The 26,425-nt window shown below is 47.0% G+C and overlaps 1 protein-coding gene across 3 annotated transcripts in view; it reads right to left on the bottom strand.

The window, feature by feature from the left end:
• AGAP3 (ArfGAP with GTPase domain, ankyrin repeat and PH domain 3) overlaps positions 1-26,387 on the bottom strand; it is a 93,301-nt gene extending 66,914 nt beyond the window's left edge. For all 3 annotated transcript variants that reach the window (XM_026087121.1, XM_026087120.1, XM_026087122.1), the window contains exon 1: positions 26,117-26,387. In XM_026087121.1, coding sequence (XP_025942906.1) covers positions 26,117-26,387 — 271 coding nt within the window. The remainder of the gene's footprint in view (positions 1-26,116) is intronic.
• Between the last annotated feature and the right edge of the window lie 38 nt (positions 26,388-26,425).

Here is a 26,425-nt window from a genome sequence, read left to right as displayed (position 1 = left end):
GAGAAAGGGTGAGGGAGCCACAGAGGTCTCTAAGGGGTACGGGAATGTCCTACCCTCCTTTCCCAATACTCAATCTGGCATCGGCGAYGGGGCTGGGACGGCTCTGGAGGGACTTCTTCCTTTAGTGGAGGCTGCAGCAGCAAATGCCGCTGGAAACCGCTCTCGGCGCCCCTCGGGCAGCACAGAGCAGGGCATGCGCAAGGCTAGTGTGACAGAAAGCGATGACACCAGACCTACCAATTTTGGCATTCCTTGTCTGATGCTGCTCATGTCTAGAATCACGATATGCTCAGAGCATCAGAACGTTGTCTGGTACTAGCACCAAGCAAGACACAATGACAGGTCACGTCTTTTTACGCATGAACGGGTCACGATCATTTGCTGTTGAAAATACAGAAGTATCTGCAGTACTGTTCAGCTTTCCCACCTTCACCTATGGGACTGCTCTTCGGGGTTGGTGAGGTTTGCTTCTTTCCTGCGCTGGGGACAAGATGGGAATGAACAGCACTTAACCATCCAGGCCGGACGGAAGGAGCTACCAGGTAATGAATGGACCCACCGACCCATGAATGAGGTGCTTCCTGACAACAYGGGAAGCCCTAACAACCAAATACTGACTTTTTGTTTCTGCAAGAAACTTAACAGCTTGGAGATGGGGAACCACTWGCTKCYGAAGCACTGCYRGGCACCACTTTGCAGCTCCAGATAYGCCAGTTAGCAATCCCAATGGCAGAGGTTCTCTTTCCTCCTCATCTCTCAGTTCTTTTGAACTCTCCCTAATTCATTTTAGGCAAAATCAGCCAGTTCGGTGTGACTGGGATACGTTACAGCTTTCTCATGTGTGGCACTCCAGCCTGCCTGCTGCAGCGGGGCCCTCTGACAGACGGCTACATTCGACTGTGGGCAGCACCCTCCTCRCTAATGCAGCTGTTTGCAGAGCGCACGTGTGCCTGCTCCAACACAGCCGGTTTGACTGTGTCCGCAAACTGTAGCTCCTCCACCACCATCAGCTCCGCATCGTGGTAAAGCGAAGGAAGCTGGTGCGCTGGCCAGAGCCATGTTCAGGGCTCTCGTTCACTATCCCTTAGCAAACATGTATAACACTGGGTCATTTGCACGCCTCACTCTATATGATCACCCACAAAACACAGCGAGCAGAGTGAACTTGTGCCTCAGCCACTTCAGTTCGAAGTCCTGCACCTCTGCCCAAATTGCTCATCAGCACTTTAAGGTAAGACATCACATTCTGAAGGGTAATAGCCGAGGCACAGGCACGTTTTCCTCTTCAGATAACAGGGGCAGTGACTTTCAGCAAACCGGCATGGAGACAGCTGAGGGAAGTTGCACATTAAACTACTGCAACAAGATCCATCCTCAGACGAGACCAAACACATGTGTTTATCTGCTACCAGCTTCTGCAACCAGCACAACGGTCTCCCCAGCAGTCTACCATCCTCCATCTCCCCTGCCCCAGGTTAGCATTGTGCTGGCATTTCATTAGACACTTGGGCAAAACCAGCCAGGTTAGCTTAAACATTTCTAACTTATTCTGAGTAAATCTGGGTGATGCTGCTTTAAGCTGATTAGGGAGCGCACACACAAACTATCCATAACAGCAAATGGAATCCCTTAGTGGCAGGTCCTAAGAGCCTTAACAGCATAGCTGGATCTAAAAGCACACAGCTGTCTGCAGCCTAAAGCACCAAGACAAATATTACTCACGCAATGTCCTAGAGGGTTAGGTATGATGTCCCACACCTCTCTCACTGGAACCAGCAGCCAAGGGGGACTTTGGCACTGCCAGCGGTTTCCGGAGGCCTAAGCGTGCTGACACAGGCCAGCGGTGTGCCCTGGCAGCAGAGAAGGCCAAAAGCAGCCTGGTTGGACCTCATAGCTGACCCTTCTTTGAGCAGGCAGTGGAACTAAAGACCTCCAGAGATCTCTTCCAACCTGAATCCTAAGGACCAAGGGAATGCCCCCACTGCAGACATGAACGCTCCTAGCCCCCACTGGAGATCCACCCTTTCTCATGGCATGCCTTGGGCTCCCCGAAGCACACGGCCCATCTGCTTAGCTGGCCAAAGAGCCTGGCTGTGAAGAGAAAAGGGGCACCCAGAGCTCCTGTTCACTTCTGCACCCTGTAACAAAACCCACCTTGACTGATGCACTGCAGGAACGCAGGAAGAACTGACATAACATTACATACTCCGCTGCGCAGCTCGGCGCTCGCGATGGGCTGTGTTTCAAGAGCTGCGTCCCCTCCACCGTCTGCCTCTGCCCACAGCTATCGTCCRGCTTCCAGCAGCAAGGATGGCTGTGTGAGCCCGCACACTGGCTCTTTTCTGCCTGGAAAGGTTACTGCATTATTCAGGAGCTACCAAAATGGAAAAAACACCAGGTATCCAGGTTCTTGGGAAAGGCAGGRCCGGGCGCTTTTGCTCATAACCTCTTTTCCTTGTAACAAAGTAGCCAGGGCAAACACAGGCAGAAATACAACCTTCACTCCATCTTCAAGCATCTTTTATGTCCAAAATCTCCCTGGCCAAACCACAAGTCCCCACTGAGCCAGCGAACTTCACTGCAGGCCCTGGTGCAGGCCGGGAAATCCTCAAAGCAAGAGAGGTTTCCTGAACAGAGCCAAGTGCCAGCACAGCTGAGCTGTACCTAAGCCTCTGCTGGCTAAACCTCACTCTGCCTTTAGTGCCAGGGGGTGACGGAGCAAGAGATCACAGCATCCCCCCACGACGCAGATGTCCCAGACCATGGTGTGCCCCCCCACACACACGCACTGCGCTAAAAGCAGGGGGCTAAACAGCTCCTACCCTAGGGAGAAGGTAAGTGCCCTCGGAAAGAGTGGTGGCACCTCCCAGAAAACCCACCCAGCGTGCCGCTCGCGCCGGGGGACGGACGCACAGCGGGCAGGCAGCCCGCGGCACGCTGCCCCTCGCAGGGGCAGGAGCAAGAGGAACCGGGAAGCTCCCGAGAGCCTCGTTCCACGACCCGCTGGTCAAAATGAACTGCGGGTAAAGAATAAACCAAATCAGGCGCAGATGAAAGGCTCCCGTTCGCAGAGAAGCCCTCGCTCACCAGGAAGGCAGAGCAAGTCTCCCGGCGGGCGGCACATCCCAGTCCTGCTGCAGGTCAGGCGGCGGCAGCGACGCGGCACACAACRCACAGCGTCGGGAGGAAGCCGCTAGAACGAGCGTGAGGTTTACAGGCAAGCGCAGGAACAATAGCGGAACCAGAACAGCTCCAAAGCCTTGCTCAGGAAGTAAAAACAAGGACCAAACGCAAAGCATTGTGAAAGGATCTTAAAACACTGAGCAACTGTGTGACAGAACAGCAAAYGAAATTCAGTGAGGATCAGTGCAAAGTGATGTGCACAGAGAAAAATAATCCTCATTTTACATATATAATAGTGCTCTAAATAGCTTGTTACTACTCAGAAATGAAATCCTGAGGTTATTCTAAATAATTCTATGAAAACATCAGCTCACTGTTCAGTAGCAATTCAAAAAGCAAACAGAATATTAGCAATTACTAAGAAAAGAATAAAGAACAAAACAGGGAACATCAAGAAGCTCTTCTACAGATCCACAGTGTGCCTGCATTTTGAATACTGTGTACCATTCTAATGCCGTTCCTCATCCTCTCTGTCTCTTTTGACCCAGATCTCCAAAAAAGATACGAGAGAACAGGCAAAGGTACTGAGAAGGGCAGGAGATGATCAAAAGGACGGAACAGCTTCTATGTAGGAAGCCTGAAAAAGAAGATGACAGAGGGAGAAATAAGTCTACAATGTCAGGAGAAGAAAGGAGAAGGCCAACAGGGAACAATTTGTTCACTGTTTCTTCCAAAACACAAACTAGGCGACATCAAGTAAAATCAAATCAGGAGGCAGGTTCAAAACAGAGAAAGATCTCTTCATATAAAGTATTGCTAAACTGTAAAACATCTTGTCAAGGGATGCAGTGGATGCTAAGCAGTCTACATGGATTCAAAAAACGATTAGGCAAATTCAAGGAAGAAAACTCAGTAAAAGATGATTAAAATACTAAGACACTATTTTGGGCTCAGGAAATCTGTGACCAACAAACCAATCTGCAAGAACGTTCCACAGCCCTGCTAGTTTTTTACAGTTTTCCCTGRGCGTCCAGGCTGGGTTACAGCCGGATCCAGGATACTCAACCGGGTGTACCTCAGACTGACGCAATACTAATGTTTTCACGTAAAGCACCCTACTGAGCCCACTAGCCAAGGGCATAAATACAGGATGCACATCTCCCCCACAGAGCTCTAAGATCTGCAAGCAGAGCTGCTGGCAATATCTAAGGTTTAGGTTGCCGAACAGTCATTACAGCAACCGAAAAATCGGGGCCTTTAAATTTTGCCAAACTAGTTATTCAGGCTGAAATTTTCCATGTTTGCTCTCTCCATTAGGCTGGTATTTTTAGTAGTTTCAGCAGAAGCAATTCAGCCATTTCCAAAATTGAGGTTAGGGAAAAATAAGGTAGCTTTGCCAAAGTTGTACATTTTTCCAGCTTTTACTTAGTTATTTGAAGAGCTAATCAACCTCCATAGCTTAAAGCTGGAACTTAATGGTTGACTAGGGGTCATCCTTAGTTCAGAGAGATGACTTCTGCTGTCTATAAATGTGCACTTAAATCTGGGAAAAAAAAGAACTTGAAAGTTGCCATTCGCACTTCTCAGTATAAGCTGTGGGGATGCAAAAAAACCCTTGCTTTTAAGCCAAACTAATACAGAAGAAACCAACAAAATAGAGAGGCAAGACAGCTTTTAGTTTTCACACATTAACAGTTCAAGCTGAAGAAGCACGACAGCCTAAATCTTAAGTTGAGTTACACCAAGACACAGGCTATGTTAGAACCCAGTTTCTATCTTGACCTGCTAAATGGCTTCTTCACTGACAGCCTAAAAAAAGAACTAAAAAGTTAGAAATGCACAGGCAATTTAGATTTTAGCAGTGCTCAATTTTTGAGTGTTTGATTTATAATTTTATCACTGTTGCTTAAGCTTATTTGAATGTAATCATTCATATTACATATGCAGTCAAGTATTTCAGCTGAGATTGAGGATTCCTTCTATTGACTCCTGCATATTTTGTCATGGATAACGGATTATAAAGACAGCAGAGATCATCTTTGTACCATTTAGCTGCACCTCCTGCACAGCACAGGTTAGGAAACTCCACCTAACAAATTCATCATCAAAAGTATCTCTTATGACTGAGCTACAGCAGACTTTTTTTCTGCAAAGAAACATCAGGCTTTGATTTGAGGCCTTACAAATATTTACTATAGCTCTAGCTAATTTATCGCAATAGTGAGATACTCTCTCTGACAAAAATGAGTACTTTAAATCTGAATCTGAGTAGCTTTGGGCTCTACCCACAGGGTTACATTCTGTCTTCAGCTTCTGAATTAACCTGATTTCTTTTAGATAAGCCTCATACTATACTATTAGATATTCTTCCCAGGCTTTAAATCATTCTGTGGTTCTTTTGATAACTATTCAGATCTTTTAAATAATGTCACAACAGTTACAGACATTAAAATCATATACAGTACCCAGCAATGGTCTTATCAAAGCCATAAAAATGGTAACCCTCGCTTCTACATTTGCTGGATATTTTCCAGCTTTTGTTAAAAGCATGTGTAGCAGAGTCCCTCAGAGGGTTTCTCCAAAACTAACACAAGGATTGGGATGTTGCAGAACCTAAACACTGTCAGTCTCAAGTGCATCTTCTATTGGACTATAAATGACGTATCATTTTACGTAATGCCTTGGAAAAGTTGCAAGTTAGCGAGATATTTGTTTAATAACTTTCTTACGCTCTAAGATGCCTAAAGTATTGCGCCAGCTTTAAAAATGCTGTGGCTTACAAGAAAGCCAGTAAAGGTAGAAACTAACTATCAAGGAATACAACAGTAACATAAACTGAAAGTTTACACAAAAGTTCCACTTCTTACACTTGTGTGTGCAACGTCTCAGTGCTCAAAAGACAATGACTAACGCAGCAAGCTCCGGGAAGGAACAGATTCTTCTTCTGTCCCTCCACCGTACCTATATTTTTCCACAGTCAGCAACATGCTATGGCTTAATCTGTAATCCTGGCAGTAAAGTTCTCTCAAAAGAGCAAACAGACCAGTAGACTTTCTTTGATCTGCGTTTCATCCGACTAAATCCAACTTAACCTATGGGAGACTGAGGTAGCTGGGAGATTTGACTCCATGGCGGCCCAAAGCATTATCTTAGACACAGAAACAAGAGAAATGTCAAGGCCAAAGCAGTTTGCAGCCAAGCCGGCCGCAAGGCTGGGGAGAGGTGGGCTGAAGTTGCCAGCTCTCCAAGCCAGCTAGGAAAGAGTCTATTCTATAGAAGATAACTCCCAAGGAGCAGTTTCAGGGAGAACTGCTGCTGAAACCGCCCAGACCAGGACCTCCGCATCTTCAGCAAGCACCCTGCTCAGGAGGCTGTCATGCAAGGACTCGGTCCTATCACTTTTCTTTCTTCCTCCCCTTTTTGAAGTGAACTCAAAGCCATCTGTGTTTGCAACACCCACATTTGATCCAGTCACCCTCAGCTGAATTAGATGACTCCCCCCAGCTCCTGGATCCCACAGTTCCTCTTGCCGACRGCCTGCTCAGCCAAGACAGCGTGAGCAACGCCACAACTTTAGGCACCTGAAGATGTTTCTGTCAGAATCCTAGTGGATTAGGCTGGGTTTTCTTGACCACTCTTCTGAATTTGGGCATCCATATTTCTGCCTAAGGGCTAGTTTTTATCTCCCCTCACGGTCAAACACACAGGGGACACCAGCTAAGAGAAGGAATTGTGGAAAGGAAGGTTAAAGCAAAGGCCCGAAGTTTCTAAGGACTGAAGTGCTCCCAAATCCCAGCCTCATGTCTTGATCACAAGATCCTTCTATTTCCATGGAAACAGCAGAATTACAGATTTCAGTTTAAAGACAATTACCAGCATYGGGCATTTAATTGCTAAACATGACGACACTCCCATCTTGAACTCCAGGAGACAGAGAGAGCACTCTTCCCCCCCACCACCACCCGCTATGCCGCGGACCTCCCGAACACCATGCAGCAGCAATGCTGCCAAGCCGTTCCCAGCCCCAGTCGCCGAATCTGGCCAACTCCAGCAGCTCCACCGTGGCCCACAAAAAGAGCAGTACTGTCTCGTTAGTATTTACTCTTGCTTCATTTTCCAGCTGATTAAGCTTCCAGAGAGCTTTTCCTGCATCAGTACAGTAAGATTGACGTTCTTGACTGATGGTGCTTGAATCCAGTGCTCGCTTATAAATCGGTAGCTGATCTTAGACAATTTGCAATAATTCTGCTGACCAAGGCTTCCCTAATGCTTCAGCAGTAGGAAGAGGCTTTCTGTATTTGTGAGTCATTCAGCAAGTTACTGGATGGCTTCAGGCACTAATATAAATATCAGCTAGCACAAGACRGGGCTAATGCTTCATCTTTCACCTGACGCAGCACAGCACTACAGTTGTTACGGTCAATAAGAAGAAAGAGTGGTTTGGAGCCAAGGCACTAATTACTAGCGCTACCAGAGGGTTACCCTGTCCAACTCTATTGTCATCAATTCGTCTTTCCTGAAAACAAAGCTGAGAATCACCCAGGCAGTCTCACAAGCCTCCTAAAATAAGCATCTTGGCTTTGCAAAACAGAAAAATGTAAGCTATGGTATTGGCAGCATCATCAAGGCTGTTCAGCTAGATTAGGGTGCCCTCAGGAGAGCTGCCTCCCCCAAGCAAGCACTCAAACAACATGGTGTCTGGTTCAAAGCATCTTCCACAACAGAAGAAAAGAATTGCTTCTCTGCCTTCTGCCCAGCAAGGGGTCACTCTACCAAAAATCCAGTCTTGGGGCTCTGATGCGGTGACACTGTTGTGGTCAGCWTGATCAACAGCTAACAGTTCCAGGGAGGCCGTGGGTGACTGCTGCGCACAATAAGCTTCCCTCCTCTTGTTCATTACGTCTAATGAGTAAAACTGCCTAGCGGTCCAGGTCTGATTATACGCCACTGCGAAGGGGAAGAAACAGTCAGTGGGTAACAAATGATRAGAAACTTGCCATACGCTACTAAATTTAGCGCACATTATCTGCTGCCTTGCTCCTGCCTGGAAGGCATTGGAAACTTGGCCGTGAGCCAAATTCTTGCCACAATTATAGCCACATTCCTTAAACTCTTCCCTGCCGGATCAGGGCAGAAGTAGCCCAGTCTCTAGGACAACTACTTCTCACGCATGGAAATCCTAACCTTGCTCAGAGACAAATACAACAGCATTTGAGAATGYGGAAGGAAGTCATCTTCCACAGCACAAAGTCTGTGGGACATTGCAAAGCCTGCCCCGCTCCAGTGAAAGACCACACGGAACGATCTCCACCCTAGTCCTGCCAAAGCTTCGCATCAAGATGCACAAGCACGGCTGAAAACTATGTCTACAGCTGATCTCCCATGAAAGCTGGGTGTGCTAGCAGCCAGAGTCCTGGAGAAACCTCCCTGGGGGTACAGTTACACATGCCTTCCAGCCTGAGACCACCTCCAAAGACAAATATACCTAGGGAAGAACCTTTCTGACCTCAGATTCATGCATGTGGCTTCCCGCACAGAGCTCTGAGAGCCCTGAACCCTGCCATCACCTCATGTCCTACGGGAGGCCCAGTCTGCTTCTCCATAAAGCCATCATACAAAGGATTGGGGGTACTGATGCTGAGAAGACGTGCTTCTGGAGTACTCAGCAAGGTTAAATCTACACCCCTAGGGTTCCCTCCATACACGTGCTGGCTCCTTACCACCTAAAGGATTCAGCAGCAAAGCCAGCTTGGCTGCCACACATACAGCTCCTCCTTTCTTTCTTCCCCTGCTTCGCTCTCTTACGGTCACATCTCTCTCCCTCCAGAGCGAAGCCGGGTCAGGTACATTCATACAGCCTGTCTTTCCCCTGCCCGCTCCTCCTCTCGTCCGGCCTGGCTGGGGCACGCACCTCCATCACGTCTCAGGGAGCAGAGGGGGAGGCGGCAGCAGGTGCGGTTGTAGGTCCTTCTCTCTCCTCGGCAGCGTCAGTGAGTCAGGCTCAGGCAGCGCTGCACGTGGGAGTCTGCAGGCTGAGTCACCCAGCGCTGAGACAGCCTGAGTCACCCGCGGACAATGGAGCTGCTTGGGACGTTAACACGCGGACAGATGCTGCCGGAACGGTTCCAGGTGCTAGCCGTCTTCCAGACAGGTTTCCTCTCTGCTCCGCTGCACCGTTTTTGCTGTCAGTGAATTCCCCGAGAGCCTTAACAGCAGAGCTCGCATCGAGCAGCAGCTTGGGCAGACGTCTACTGGGCCACCAGCAGCGCTTCAGGGACCGCCGACCAGTTTTAACRCCCGATCCTAGATATACGCTGGTTCCCTTGCTCGCCGCCAACCACTGCCAGAAACGAAGCGCTAGGCCAGATGAATCCCTGGCCTGAGCCGTACCAGCCGCGCTCCCGTTCGCTGACAACGCTGCGGGTCCAGGGCACGCATGCCGTCTGGGCTGCTGCTGCGAGGGGCTGCAGACCCCGGGCCGGGGCCCCCGTCCCCTCCCGACGCTGGTCCGCACAGCTCACGGGGCAAAACCGTTCAGCCGCAGCGACGCTCCCTGGTCACCGGCACTGCTTCAGCCAAGGGGCCGCCTGACGTCTGGGCCAAGGCTGCCCAGTGAATATAGCTTGTACGCGGCCAGCTTTCCCGGCCAGGAGCCAACACACAGTCCCTGGGCACGTATTTCTTGCTGGGGGGCCAGGTCAGACAGGCTAAGGGGAAGCTTTACCTGGCCAGGTCACTCTAACCACTGCTGCCCTCTTCAGTTCAAAGAAACTGGTGCTACGCACCACCTACTTAAGCAATAAAGTAAAATAAAATCTCATTAACTGTACATTTATTTTAGTGTGCCACCTAAATCTGGCACCCTCCGCTGTGGTTTGGGACCAGCACAATTAGCTCAAGGAGAGGAGGGGACACGGGGCTCAGGTGAGCAGTGCAGATCAGCCCTGGCGGCTGGARATGCCAGCTGGTGCCAAAGCCAGACCACATGGATCTTGAACCGTAACCAGAGAGATACCACCAGGCAGGCAGAAAGCATCAAACAGCTGGGAGAGGAGCAAAAAGACTCAATCCTTTTAAAAGGAAAGTAGTTGCCAGTGCCCAGCGATAAGGACTTCTGTCATTGACATGGCAAATTACTGCAGTGCCAATCAAAATGCATAAAAGAGAAAGTGGGATGGTCATGATCCATCCTTATACCTTCTTGCTGGGTTGYGGGACCACAAGTCGTGGACAGAATTTCAGTTTCTTTCACAATCAATCCTGGTGACAACAGAACAGAAGGCAGCAACTGAAACAACCAGTTTTCTAAAACTTGACGGGACGCTTCCCAGTTCACAGGTCGTAACTCCTTAGAAAGGACAAAGAGTCATCAGAGACAGAGTTCAAAACCAGTAGTTTCAACGCGAGTGATAATTAACAATCACAGAACTTTGAATCCATGTGGATCTCTCTATTGCCCGTCGGTCTCTTCCAAATCACCTCATCAAACATAAGAAAGCAGGAGCTGCTCCCTAGGCTCTGCAGACACCTGAGCTGGTGGAACATATTCGATGGTTTGACACAAACAGAAATAAACATTACACAACACCGTCTCCCAACCTGAGGTATGGCAACCTGGGATGGAGTTCATTCTGATGGAGAAGGCGAAATGGTCACTGGACTGGAAGTCAGTAGCTGCTGATAGATCCATGCTCACGTTGCTGAAACCCCAATCAATAAAAGCGCAGCCAGCCACATGCCTGCATCAAACAAGCTCATATGAATTTTTGTTCATCTTTGGATAACGAAAATTAGTGTATGGAAAAATCCTGAATGAAGAAAATGGGGTTTTTCATTTCAGGTTTGGGTTGGTTTGTTCATTTTGGGGGATTGTTTTTTGTTTTTTTTTTTAATTTTCGTAACAATTTATCACATACATAGCCAAAAAGCCATAGTTCTATAAACAAAAGCAAGAAAGCAATTTGGCTAAAAGACCTGAACTAGCTTAGAGGCTAGTAACATCTGAAATACAAAAACAATGAGGTAACAAATAGAAAAAAAAGAGGAGGAAACAGAAGTCAGTATAATGTTGAACATAGGAAGTGTACAAAATTGGTATAGGAAGCTAAAGGCTTCAGGAGAAGAAAGGCTTTTGACAGTGCTAAGTACAACAGGAAGCAGCTTTGCAAATTATGATGAAAAATTAAGGTACCACTACATAGCTCCTACAGGATGGATACAGTAAAAAAATAACTGAAGCAGATACCAGATAGTGAGTGTTCCATCAGTACTCTTACTGATGTCTTTAAAATAAGCAGACTGATATACCCAGAATACATAAAAGACAAAYGCATACTTTCAAATCCACTCACAAAGAAACAAAAACAGAATGATGTGAAAACAGCATAATTTTRAACCAAAAAGCATGAAAAATTTGGATGTAAAGCTCTTAGAAATGTCCACAGAAGAGATCTCTTTTCTGCTTATGATAATTTTTATAAATATCAGAATAATAAAGATACTCAGGAATAACTGCAACAAAGTGAAATTATCCCAGTATCCAGAAAAGAACACACAGACTTCCCCAAATAACTATAAGCTACTTTCCTTAACATCAGTCTCCTGTAAAGTAATGGGAAAGATTAAGTRGAACCGATTTTTTTAAACAAAAATTTCAAGTTATAAATATTTCATTCTTATAGCCATTTAAAACATAGTTGATAAAGGTAATTCTAGCTATATTTTTGTGAAGACGTGACTTACTGCCATAAAATAGTCATTAATGTTAAATGTGCTAAGAACTGGGCAAATAACTACTGTCAAAAACCAGCTATAGAGATTCCATGCTAAAGGATAAGAGGATATCTASTGAGGCTTCAGAGGAAGCACGGTGATCAGGAGAACTCCCAGACAGCTGGAAAAAAGACTAAGGTTATGCCCAACTTTAAGATATGTAAGGTGGCAAACAGGAAACTACAGCACTGTGAACTTCTCTGCAGTCCCTGGAAGGAGCACGGAGCACGTCCTCTTGGAAGCCGTTTCCAAACACATGAGGTACACACAGGTAATCAGGAACAGTCGCTATGGATTTACCAAGGGCAGATAATGCACGACCAACCAGACAGCCTTATGAAAMGACTGGGCTGAGGAAATACGGGCTGGACGAACAAAATAAGGTRGGCAGAAAATTGGTGAGACCACCAGGCTCAGGGTAGCAATCAAYGGCTCARTATCCATCTGGCAGCCAGCAACAARCTGAGTGCCCCATGGGTYGATATCRGGCTGATTTCACTTCATATCTTCACCGACCACTGGGATAATGAAAACAGAGCRCACCYTCAGCAAATCTGCAAACAGTACTAAGTCAGGAGAGAGGGGACTGACATGCCAAACAGAGCTCTGATTCACAAGCGCCTCAAACTTCAGGATTGGGCCAAGAGAAATCCCATGAAGTTCAACAGAGTGACACACAGACTTCTGCGTCTGGTGCAGAATGACTCCTGTGCAACGACCCCGRCTGGGAAGCAAGCTGATCGTGCAGCACCCCACCTGAAAAGGGTCTCAGTGGACGCCAGGTCAGATACGAGCCAACAGCGTGCGCTCCTTGTGAATAAGGCGGACTGCAGGCTGGGTAATGTCAGGAGTACAGCCAGCAGATTGAGGGAAAATGTTATGCCTCTCTATTCRACACTGGTGAGGCTGCACCAATTTGGGACTCTCCGGCTCAAGAGGGATGYCGAAAAACCAGAGAGGGTCCAACAGATGGCTACCCAGCAGTCAGAGGGGTGATCTACAAGGTGATGCTGAGGAGCTGGCTTTCCCTCGTCTGGCAAAGAGGAGGCAAAGGGGCAATCTAATAGCAGCCTTCAGTTACTTGAAGGACAATTAAAAAGATGTAGTCTAGCCCTTCTCAGCAGTGGCAGACARTGTAAAAAGGACAAGAGCCACACATCATGTGTTTGGACATGCACCAAGTTCTGCAAAACCTGCTGGGAGGAAACAGAGCAGAAGAAAGACTGTCGGGCAAGTTTTTATAACGTATTGGAGGAAGAACAGCAAAATATAAACAGCAGACTCCAACAAGGCAGATGTTACTGAACTCCATAGGTAAGATCTTGTTGGAGGCAAGCCTACACGAAAAAGAGAGATTACAGAAAGTTGGCAGCTCCTCAAAGCAATGATGCTAATGGTACAAGCAGAAATTATCCCAGCGCAAAGGWCTAATAAGTGGGGTAAGAGACCAACTTGGCTAAATCACATGAGCTCCTTATTGGTCTCTGACATCAAAAGCATGCTTGCGGAAAGTGGAAATTAGGTCAGATTAATCAAGATAAATATAAAAGAGTGGCATCAGCACCACAGACTAAACTCAAAACAGCTACACAAAGAATGAGAGGCAACTAGCAATAAACAGCAAAGATAAGAAGTAATTCTTATGTACATTAGTAATAAAAGTAAAAACATGAARAAGGTTGGTCTGCTATTCAGTGGACAGGAAAAACAATTGAGAGAGAACTCTGAGGATAAAGTGTTTTAYGCCTTTTTTGCATCAGTCTTCACTATAAACCACAAACAGGTGGCTAGCACAATAAATAGCAGCCAAAGAGTAATACCTAAGCTTTCAGCAGCAAAATGCTAGGTTAGATTTTGATGAACTTGATCCTGTAATACTTAACTGTCTGAAGCAATCTCAGAGCAGCTCAAGGAAATCTCTGAGAACTCATGGATGATGGGAAGGTAATAATACTGAAAATAGCAAAAGTACTGCCTACCTTTAAAACTGAACAGAGAAGCTAAGAACTCAGAGATCAATCACTCTAATTTAAAACATTTTAAAAAATCTGCAACAATAACAACAAACTAAGTCCCTGGAAGACAAAGAAAGATTTATTAAGAACAAATTGTGTCTAACCAACGTCAGTTCCTTCTGCAACATGGTAGCACACCTTCAGCACAGTGGAGAAGCAGATGTTATATATCATACGTTAAGTAAATCTTCTGACACTGTTTCATATGATATTTTCAAAATTTCAAATATTTTAAATAAATCATAATATCACACGATATTTTCAAAATTTTCAATTATTTTCTGACAGTTTCATATGATATTTTCAAAATCATATATTTTCAAACAATAAAGCTATTTTAGGCTGAGAACAATACTGATTGATAAATATTCTCAGTATGGTTCTCTAAAGATAATAAATTTTCAAAAAAATATCACCTTGGATTGGGAAAGGTTTCTTCTAGCTAAGCTCTTTTCAATGTTCATATTAACAAGCCAGATGCTTATTAGYATGCTTATTAAATTTGCAGATGCCATGAAACTAAGAGGGGATGCAAGGATTAGAATCCTAAATGGCTTTGTCAAATAGGAGAAACTGTCTAAAAGGATTAAATTCCAAAGGGACGATCGTGAGGGTCTACACTTAGGCAGGATTAATCAGCTGCGCAAGAACAGGATAGAAAGCAACTGATTAGTCAGCAATTCTTCAGAAAGGATCTGGGGTTTAAAGTAGATCACAGACCAACAGGAATCCACAATATCATCATTTCTGAGARAAGGCAACCACCATGTTGAATTGTATGAACAGAGATAAACCTGCACAAGAAGTCCTGCCTTGTGCTCTTCCCAGCACTGGCATAGCCTTGGCTGGAGTGCTGTGTCCAGYTTTGGGTACCACACTTCRAGARGGACATGATCAACTGRAGAGTGTTCAGAGGAACACGAAGATGAACGGAGGACTAGAAAATGTGATGTACAAGGAAAGACCTCAAGTGAAGTTATTAAGCCTAAAAAAGAAGATTCCATAATAGTTTTCAAATACAGAAGAGGCTGTTGCAAAGAGAAATGGAACAATCTGTTTTCTTTGTTCTTGGTGACTGGCTAAAATTGGGAGCAAAAAGGATTCCGATTAGACATCAGGAAAGACTCTCTAAGGAAGAGCATAGCTAAACACTGGAACAGATTTCCTGGAGAGGCTTTAGGTACACAGTCACTGACAGTCTTTTAAAAGCTGCTTAAACAAACATTTGTCATGAACAACAGACTTCTTGCCTCTGGGCAGAAAGACAGGGTAAGCGATCTCTCATTGTCCTTTACTGTCATATTTTTTCTATAATTCTACAATGTTATTCCTCACTTAAGGTCAGATTCTATGGTCTTCTGGACCCTGCCAGCTTCATCTTCAGGAACACAACTGGCCATGACATCTTGCCCTCTCCAGCCCCTGCAATTCTTTCCTTCGCTTGGTTCTCCTCCTAGTTCTCTACTGCTGCTTTCACCAGCCTCAGAAAGACTGTCCTCACCCTTCACAGTCTTGCTGTATTTTGTAGGTGTCTCACATGGCTCTGTCCATAGCACCTTCTTCTCTCCCTTCATGCTTCTTCTGGCTAGCCTTATTTGCTGATTCAAAATCATCTCTCAGCTCTATGCTGATGATTCATAGTTCTGCCTTTCTATTCCTGGACTGCCTCCTGTCCAAAATGAAGTCTCAGCTTATTTCCCCCTCCCAGCGTTTCAAGTGTGCAGCCACAAGCTTGAGCTACACATGACTAAAAGAGAGTTACTTACTTATTGTCCTGCTAATCTCAGCTTTGTCCCCTCTTCCCTCAAGCCCTCATTGCTCAATGATTGTGGACATCACTTATATCCTGCCTGTCCATCAGGGACACAATGCAGGCACTGCTACAGCGAACAGAAGGTTCATGGTCCTAACTCTCCTGGTCTCTGCAAACCCCGATTTGCAAATCTTTTGCATACAAATTTTTAGGATGTCCCTAAACCCTAGCAGAGCTGTAAGAGTTGCGGTCTCTGATACATGGCCTTTCCTACCTACCCACGTAGTCAAAGACCACAGGCTTCCATTCTATGTCAATTACTACAGCATCCTTCCCCCACCAAAAATTTTGCCTAGAACTAATAAAATCATGCCTCAACCATATTCAGTCAGAATGCTGCTGCTAAAGTTATTTTCCTAACCTCTCATTTTTAAGCAGGCCAGCCCTCTCTTTGAATCCCTCCTCTGGGTCCTCCTCTTCTGTCACATCAAATGCAAGCTGTTTGTCTTAACCTTCCCAAACTACTCATATATTAACAACTAGCTTTCATTCACTTCTGAAATGATGACTCTTCTCCCTCCCAAACTATGACAGCAATCTCCATTTCCCAGTTGTTAAATTTCCAGTAAACACCTTTATTTTCTCTCATTTGTACTTCACGTTTGAAAAGCGCTTTCTGTAAACAACCTGAATCTGCTTTATTATCCTYTTTCAAATTGCTCCTTAAAGCTCTACTATGCCTTTGCACTCACCGAAAACATCAAAACCATCCCAGGGTAGACAACTGCCACATAAAGCCAATGTCCACGATGCACCATGCTGTCCCACTGTTTCCGTGTACTCCCCGCTTGCTCATCACCATCTGTCTCTCATCTTTGAATTAAACTGCAAGATCTCTGTGGCAAGGACCATCTTTGCGGTCTGCGTTTTCACAGCATCYACTACAGGAGGAACTTAACTGTGGGACTGTAATGAAAAAACAGTAACAAAAGAAGTAGAATCACACCCAGTCGATCCCAAAGTATCCTCCTGCCTTCAGCCTCGCAGCACAGAATAGTGCTCTGGGGGAGAACATCAACCATGACTACCCACCTGGGGAATTCCCAGCTGGGAATCTGCTTCATTCACAGATTCACATTCCATTCACCACCATTCACTCATCTAGGGACTGAGGAAAACATGTACATCACTAGAGGCTTAACTAAAAAGTTAAAACTCTTTTAATTAAGCACAGGAGTCACTGCTGGACTAAATATTAAAAGCAGCCCAAAAAACAACAGCAGGAAGCAAGTGAGCAAATAAACATGCTACAGGGAACAAGTGTCAGGATCTGACAACCCACGTTACCTATTGCAGCAATTCAAGATACGAGTAGAAAAACCCAAAGCCAGTGGCTCCCAACCCTCCAGGGCTACAGCATTGGCTTCGCAAGACRAGGATTTCAGACACAGCAGCCAGCAACCAGTTAGCTAGCAACTTAGGTGCAGTGCTCTCGATGACTGAGTAGGTTTCATCACCCCACAGATTACATGCAAAGAACAAGATATCAAACATAACCTAGGGCAAGAGCTTCTGGAGTGAGTCACACAAGCCAGAAGCTGCAATGCTGAGATGCAGTCCCATGGCAGAGAGCCATTCGGGTCAGATGCAAACATCTTGGAGATTCCCCAGCCATGCACCGGGCAATGGGGAGGACAATATCTACTCACCTATTTTCTAATGACCTCTGCATGCTCCCTGTTATGAATTTCATATATTGCCTTACCATCTACATGGGTCTCCACACATGTCCTTGGATCCAGGATTTCAGGAGCACAGACTCCACCGCAGCACYGGGAGCCAGGTGGTTTCTCTACAACCGTTCTCCTGCCACCATWCTCATCTCTTCCGAGACACCCAATGCACACCCTGCCCTTTGCACACTGGCCAGCTCCCTGCCACACAAGATATTTGCTCCCTAGTGGAACTGGGAGCTTTCCTCTGTAAATGGGAAATCAAAGCTCAACTAGGCTTTCATGCAATAAGTAACCTTGTGAACTGCAGGACGAATGGACCCTTGTTTTCAGGGCCCTGTGTCCTGTATTCAGGTTTTGCACTCARTGTGGCACTAGCTGGGTCACTTTCCTCTGTGCAGTTATCTATTTTCTTAGAATGCGTATGAATCTGAAACACCAGGGTTCTGTCAGGTTGATTGAAACTGGACAATCAGTCTGAAAGTTACTGCGGTAGAAGGGGMAAACAGACACAGAAACGCAGGGCTTAATCACACAAACCTCACTTCAGGGGGATAGCACGCTAAAGTTATGTCGGTTTTTAGCCTGTCCRCCTTGGAAGAATCCTTGCGCATCACCACAACACTTCAGAAAATCTACCTGAATGTGCAAACCCCTAGCTTCAGTGTTGCTAGTGATGCCCAGAGCATTGCAAGAAGAGGCAGAAGGAAATCAAAAACCACTTGCTATTTTCATGCAGGACACCGTAGGCAGAAATAAAACAGACATGCAGTTTGCTCATTCCATGCAGCTGCTACAGGGGAGGCTCTGACTCGCAGAAAGTCCTGGAGGAGGATTTAAAAAAATGGATGCCAAAGTAGGAAAATGGTACCAAGAAAAGAAAAAGGACTTCTTCTGCCCAGCAAGGCACGGAATAGGAAGCACGAAGGTACAGACGAGGTGCTAGTCAAGGCTAAAAGCTGCAACCACGGGCAAGTTACTTGGGCAGGTCTTGTATCTCTCAGTTTCTCATGGCTAGACTTATGTGCCAATCTTTCAGCCTAATGCTTCTTCCTCTGAAACTCATGGCGGTTGCCCACACCCCTCTTACATTCATTGTCGACTAAGAGACAAGGTTGCAAGCGTAGCTTGAGCTTGTACTGACAGCCAAATAGCTGCTACCCTACTGCCTGAGGGCAGCAAGAACACCCGATCTTCCCCAGGGTCTGCTTCCGATGAGGAGAAAAGGTGGGATCTATTTCATGTCAGCCAACCCATCTGGACACACAGTTGAAGGTCCAGAGTAGAAAACATTTAAATCTAGTTTGGCTGCCCACGTTAACCAAAAGTCCTAGCATCAACTTTGACTAGTCAGCTTGGATTCACAAATGCATTTATTCCTCACCTCGACAAAACTCCAGATAAGCTGAAAGTCCAGGAACTATCCAAGACTCCAGAAGTCTCTGTGCATACAACAGAAAATAGATATGTTCTGTCAAGAGCTCTAGAAAACCTTCTGAAAGGAGATGACAAGATCAACTATTCACACTATTAATTTCCAAAGGTAAATTACACTTGAATTTTTCTTATTGGATCCTCATCAGACAATTCCCCAGCCACCACAGCCTGAGGAGAGAAGAAATCTGCCAGCAATAGTCATGGCCAAAACTAGGGCTGCCTCCTGCACCAAACGCAGAGGCAGCTGTCAGAGGTAGGATCATCATAGCCCTTCTTAATCAGACAAAGACCCAGACAGCTGTCTGTTAGCTAGACTTCATTTCTYAGAGGGCCAGTCAGCGTGCAGAACTGTCTCCAAACAAGCAAAATATTATGTGCAATTAAACTGTGAAACTCCTTGCTGGCAGAAATTGTTCAAGCTAAGAGTTTAAGCTGGTCCAAGGAAAACTGAACAAGCTGGGCAAGAGAGGTCCACCAAGGATTAATAAACATGCAGAAACCATACCTAGCTCAGGAAGACCCTGTTTTGCAAATCACTTAAGTCTGGCAAAACGCACAGAGAAAGCATCCTGTAGATAGACACTGTTGTTATACTCTTCTCCAGACATTTGGTTTTTGCTGCTGTCATGGTCAGGACACTCAGTAAATGGACATTTGCTGCAAACCGGCTGTCTCCCACGTGTTTAAAATCAGCAGAATATAGGTCCATTTTGCCTTCCCACCCATCCCTGACTGCACATTTTTATCTCCTCCCTTGTGCCAGCACTGGCATTCATGCAGTCACATCATGAGCCCAAGGAGGAACTGAAAACTGAACCAATCGAAACAAAACAAAAAGCTTAGTTTCTAACAGAGCAGTTCCCTGGTCCAGCTGACCATGCGGCAATGTAAACACTAGTGCCGGCAAAAGGAAGTGGAGGCAAGGAACAGACAGGYAAGAAAACCCACACTGTCCCTTCTACCAGCAACCCATGCTTGTGTTGGATTAAAGTAATTGTAAAATTGCAGCCACAGAAATATTCTCTGATGCTCTCAGTCAGGCCATATCTAAATCTCATTCTTTCTCTGCAGCATACTTCCATGTCCCTATCTTTTTCTCTTTATCCACACTGTCAAAACTCTTGATCATCAGCACCAGGAACCTTCTTTTCCCTCACCATGACACCTGTAACTTCTTCCTACTCAGTCGTCAGCTATTAAGATCATCCTCCAGTCTTGCAGCTATAGTTTCATCATCTCTCCCAAMTCCTGTCTATCAGAGCATCAAACAATTTCTTTTTCTGATTTTCCAACTCTTCCACAAGACCTTGATTTTGAGTTGTATGCTCTGCGAGGTAAGAATTGTCATATCTCCCATCTGTGCATAGCATCTGCCAAATGCGACTCCAGATGACTGGGGCCGCAGTATGAGATTTCATTAAAATAGTGCACGTATGCAAAGTGTGCTACAGCACCCAAGTGTGCCACAGCGCCCTCCGACCCCTTCTTCCTCTGGCCGTTTCTGCTCTGCCTGGCTTTGCTGCAGGCCAAGGTTGTCCCCTTGCACCAGAACCTGCTCCCCGTTCTCTCCCGACTGAGCTCTTTCTGCTCATGCCACTCAAGCCAGAAATCACTTCTGCAAGAGGCTGAGCAGCGGCAGCCCTGCTGATTTCTCTGCCAGTCAAGGACATTCAGTACGTTACAGGATCTAGGACCTTTCTTTGCTAGCGTATAAGGTAGCGCAAGCAGCACTCCAAAGCAACCTCAGGAGTCTCCCCGGTGCCTGTGTTTTTGCTCTAAAACTCCAGTACCTCCCACATACACCAAAAAAAACCCCACAAGACCAGAATGGTTCCTTGATCTTCCCCTTTTTGTGGTCTTTTGAGCTCCTCTGCACCTAATTTCCAGCAAAGCACACGGTGACAGAGCAGTCCTGACCCGACCGGACAAACAAAAGTGACCACACATCAGAAGCTAAGCACCTGCTCAGGACGCCCAGCTCCAGCCTCGGGAGCGGAGGTGTACTGACTAACCTAAAATGGGTTGCTCTTATAGGATATACCGAGCACAGTTCTTTCCACTCACTCTCCGCCCCTTCCTGCCATTCCTTGTGGTTTCCAAAGCGTTGGGAATTTACAGGCACACATAAACAGGACAATTCTGCAAAGGTCATGGAATTAGCAGGAAAAAAAGCTTACTAAGCAGAACGCACTCCTTCCCCAAGGGTGTAATTTACTTGAGGCTGATTCAGCTGAGCAAGGATGTGCCGGTGAACCCTTCGCAAAATCTGGCAGGACTAGGGTTCCACCAGAACCAGAGACAGGAAGCTGGGAGGGCTCCAATTAACTTCATTTATATATATTTTCCTCAATGAGATACTGCACCAAATGGCAACCCTTTCACAATATTTTGCTTTGTAAGTCAGAGCATCAGGAATCCATTTTAAAAGACACTGGAAAAGGATTCGGAACAGAGCTGTAAGAATGATATTGAAACTAAATAAAATGACTGACAAAGCTCAACCAGTTTAACTGATCAAAAAAAAAGAGACAGAAAAGTGACTTCATTAATTGGTGCAGGTGGCTTTAAACACAAAAAGGACTACTTACTCTTAGAAAAAAATGCAGAAAAAGTCCAGGATCTTAGATCAGGAACAAATCAAAAAGCAGGTGCTAATTAATAACAGTGGGATGGCTAATAATGGGGAAAAACTCCTATGGAAACTCCCAGTCTGTAACCCCCTCTCAAAGATATGCCTTAACCAGGTGCCTTAGACTTAGCTGACTGGGAAAAAGCTAAAACCCTGGTATGAAAGGGTTTATACAAGGTGATCCACTAGTGCACTCTGGCCTTAAACTCAGTGAAACAGCTGGGAACTGGAGCAATGTAAAGCCAACATTCAACATTAATTCCTGCCCAGCAAAAGCCAAATGCAGAGCCACAGTCAATCCAGTCAATCTGCTACCAGCAGACAATCATTCTCCAGAGCTTCTTACATCTTGTGCTTCTGTCAGAAAACCAAGGCTTTACAGCAGAAAAATGTGGAGGAAAGCTTTTCCAGAGGAACCCCTCTTTGGCAAGACTCTTCTGAAAATGCCAAAAGGAACCAAACCATGTTTAGAAATGCAATACATGGGTGTGAAAGGACAATAAAGGAAAAAAAACACTCTCAGTATAACTTTAACTACCCTTATTCATACAGAGAGATTCTTGCTACTGCTGTCTTGCCACCAAGTCTTCTCACTGTAACTGACAACTCTCTCCAAGCTTTTCCCAAACAGCTGAGCCTTTAGGTAGGCTGAGAGACATATGCACGAAAGCTAACATCAGGCAAGAGTTTTCCAATCATTTCACGCAAGCTCTGTCCAAGGACCTCATCTAGTGTCTTCATTGCACTCATCGCCTCCCTCCCAGGCCCAGTTACTTCATGSACCACGACACCTTTGCTCAACCGTCTTCCTAGCGCCTCACCACAACCCTCCTTCCACTGTAGCTCCTCGCGCCTCCTCACCTCCACCTTCACCGCTCCGTCTCTCCCGTTCGTCAGTCTGATCCTCGCTGACTCCTGTTGCTCCATGCCGTTCACAGTCAAAGCCTTAGCTATCCCTCTGCCAGCCTGGCACACAAGTGCTCCTCTGCACCGTTCACGCCACTCCCTCCGCCTCCAATCTGCGTTTTGGTCACTTCTGAAAATTCACATCTACCAGAAAAGTTAAGTGCTTTGTAATTACTATTCTAATTACTAATTATATTAATATAGTCCTGTCTATATTCCGTTCCAGAGTAACACAGTTACAGGTCACACTTATTCCAGGCAGAGGTTGTGGCAACCACTGTATAAAGTTGCATATCATTTTGCTTTATGCATGTATAAAAAAATCTTTTATAGAACTCCACAGCTTGCAGCAGTCTCTGAAATTCAGCAAACAAGCCTGGGCTGAGGGAAATGCTTTTTGCTAGCCCCCTGAAAATCTGCCTAAATTTGGTGGTTAAAAACTACTGAAAATCACCAGGTCTTGCCTGTGATTCATCTGACTTTGGCTACATGCCAAAACCCATAACATTCTCTAGTCCTGCATGCCCAACAGCCTTCGCTCTTACCACAGCATCTCAAATAAAGCTCAAACTAAAGAGAGGAGACCAAAATAAAGCATGATTTCCCTCTTCCTCCCACAGTGACAGTCTAACAAAATCTCAGTTTTCAACCCAGGAAAAGCTGCACCAGCATGTGGCCATGGATTCCTTCTGGACTCAATTTTTGCCACCGTCATTAACTGCTAACTCTTCTTGCTCCTTGCTAAGGAAAGCCTTGTTCCCTACCGACGAGTTAGGGCTACTAGAACTCCAGTCTCTACAGGGGTCTACCAAAATACTTGCTTCATCTCTCTCTTCAGCAATGCTGTCTGCAGGATGAGCCACAAAACCACAGTCTTTTTCTACTATACATCTTCCACTAATGTTTTTTCCCTTCCTACCAGCCAAAGCTGTTCTGAAGGTGCACACCTGCACTGAAGCAACGGCAAGCCAGGGCTTGAACCGGAGGGTAAAACAGCATGGACGCTTCAGTGCCATTGCAAAAAAGGAGCTGGTTTGTGTCTTTTTCCCTTCAAAAATGAAGGAATTGCCTACAAGAAAAGAATCTGCTACAAGGACATGAACAAGTTTTGCAATATCAAGCACTCAAATAATAAGTTAGATTTCAGATTTCACAGGCAACCTAATCGATTTTAAGACCAGAAGCAGCCATTATGATCACACAATCCGACTCCTGAACAAGAAAACAAACAGAAAAAACCCTTCTTCCAGCAATTTCTCTATCAAGCCCAACACAAAATGCAGAAGGATAGTCCCTTCCAGACTTCAGCACTTCAAGAAATAATAACATCTCTCTAGACAAAACTGTTTCAATGTTAATTATTCCCACTGTTAATTCAGCCTCTCATGTATATCTATTAATATACTGCTTTTAAACTGCATGAATACAGAGCATTTTTTCATCAGGATCACTGTCTAATTCAGTGCCTAGCAGGTAAACAGAGTGCAGCAAAGGTAAGGCAACAGTCTGTAGGACTCCTGCTCAGTTCGTATTGGAAGTTGGAAAGACTGCAGAGGTTAAGGCAGGAAAGAGCCAGAAGACAAAGTACGGTTCTGTGCTTAAAGCATTCAATGGCCCCAGAAGAAATCTGGCTTTCATCCCTGTCACCAGGTCCTGYGTGATGCTGAGCTACACCATGACCACCTACCACTACACCGGTAACTCTTGATGCCTCATTTCCTGATTAAATGGAACAGCTGCCGCCTGACTTGAAGAAGCACTGACCATTTACAGTTGCATGAGAAAGAACTTTGTTTTCACACTTCCCTTTTAGCTGTAGAAGAAAACATGCAAAATGTTAAAGACGATCTGTGACGTTGCTAGGAGACACACCTAAACACCCCTGTGCTCACGCATCAGCTTACAAATGTTTACATCTGGAAGAACATTGCTCAGGTAGCCAGGAAAAGGTAAGAATGGGAAGGAAGACGCGGAGGGGCTCACAGCAGCGTGAGCAACAGAGGGAAGCAGAGAGGAGTTGCAATAAACCCCTGCAACGAACGGAGGGAGGTGGAGGTTCACATCCAGGGCAGTTGCGAGGGGGCAGGGAAGGCACACAAAGACCCCCAGGAGGTGGACTGTACTTTGCCTGCAGAGATGGCGCTGTGAGCAACTCATGAACAGCTCTCAGCTTTCACACAACAAGATTTAAGATTGGTAGTTTCCTCTGTCCTATAACACGGGGAACACAAGCGGGATCAGAGGCAACATGCTCCTGGCTCCCCGTCCCTCGGGTCTTCCACTGCAACCAGCATCGGCGGCACTAGAAGAAGCCGCAGGAATCTAGAGCAGCTGACAGCCGTGCCCCAGCAAGGATCATCCYGACCTCTCCCACTGGAGACCGGCGGGAGCCCTACGGCACAGGGCTAACCTACTGCTGTCGGCTGTCCCAGCGCCTTGCGCTCCCAGGGATCTCGCATACAAAGCCCATCCTTTCTTCATCTCATTAAATTCCATTAATCCAATGACTTTCTGCGGCAAGAAACCTCACAGAGGAATCACAGAAGTGGAAAGAAAAAACCTTCCTTTTTATTGGTCATACATTTCCCCCCTTCTGATCTTGTTGAATGTCCTTTGTTCTTGCAATGCAAGACAGATGGAACATAAATTCTTAAATTATATTCCCGCAACCATTCAATCTTTTAGACTTCTATTACAGCCCCTCTTATTTTTCTTCTTTCCAAAGTAATGAACCCAAAGATTGAGATGGGATGCAGTTATTGTGAGAAGATCATCGAGGAAAGGAATCTGGCCCAGATCTCCATCCCACCCACGCGGTATCACGTGCCACACACCGTGGTGGCAGGGTGACATGTCCCCCTGCCATCAGACCAAGTCTGGTGGTGCTCAATAGGGGTCAGCTCGCAGCTCCCTGCCCGAACGGACAGAGCGGCACCACAGCTCTCCAAAAGCGGCCCCGCGCACCACTGCGGCTGCACTGACGTTTCTCACGCAGGTTACGGGGAGAAGACCTGAACACCGTGTCAAGACCAAGCGGAGACAACAAACACCGCAGCAGGGGAACACAACAGCCGACATCCCACCGAGCCTAGGCGGAATTTCTTATGAGGACCGGAGAGCCTCACGGGCCCCAAAGCTTTTCTTGCCGAAGGGCAAAGCCTTGCTGCAAAAGCCGCAGCGTTAGGATTAGCGAAGACAGGCGCAGGAGCCGCCGAGGAGGGAAGGCTGCGAGCAACCTTCCCGTCTGAAGGCAGCCTCCCCAGCGCACGTCAGTACAGAGCTATAAATTCTTCTCCCCCCCCGGCCCACCTTCTCCTCTGGCTGTTGCTCAGTCTTTCGGCTGCAGGCGCCTCGGGCCGAGACTGCAGTTTTCTGCATTTTTACAACAGGCTCCGGCACGTGATCTGCTCCACCGGATTTAAGCGCCCGTCGAGCCATTCCCAAAGGCAAGCGGCTCTCCGCCGAGAGCCCAGCGCCCAGCACCCAGCACCCAGCCCCGGGCCCGCCCGCCCGCGGATCCCGAGCGGGGAGGGGAAACCCGCGTCCCCAGGCGGCCCGAGGCAGCGGCCTTGGCGGAGCCGGCGTGAGCGAGGGCCCCGACCCGGGCCCCGACCCCGGCCTCCCCCGCGCCCGGGCAGGCGGAGCCGCTGCCCGCAGCAGGCCGCGCCGCCGCCGCCGCTCGTCGCTCGGGGCCGGGGCCGGGGCAGGTGCGGGCGGCACAAAGGCCGCGGGCGGGCGGCGGGCTCACCCTCGATGGAGATGACGTGCTCGCGGATCTGGCTCTGCAGCGCCAGGTCCTCCACGCGCTCGATGAGGTCGTAGATGGCGTAGATGTTGGGGTGCACCGACTCGAAGCGCCCGATCTCGGCGCGGATGGCCGCCGAGTTGGAGAGGCCGAACTGCGGCGGCGGCGGCCCGCCGGGCTGCGGCCCCGAGGGGCCCGGTACCGGCACCGGCCCGCCGGGCGCCGCCAGGCTCTGCTGCTGCGGGCTCTGCCCGGGCCCGCCCTGGAAGTTCATGGCGGCGCGGCGCGGAGCGGGCGGGCGGCGGGGATCAG

The sequence above is a fragment of the Apteryx rowi genome, unplaced genomic scaffold (genome assembly GCF_003343035.1).
Source record: "Apteryx rowi isolate R43461 unplaced genomic scaffold, aptRow1 scaffold_701, whole genome shotgun sequence".
Classification (NCBI taxonomy): Eukaryota; Metazoa; Chordata; class Aves; order Apterygiformes; family Apterygidae; genus Apteryx; species Apteryx rowi.
This window is presented reverse-complemented; position numbering and strand designations above follow the sequence as displayed.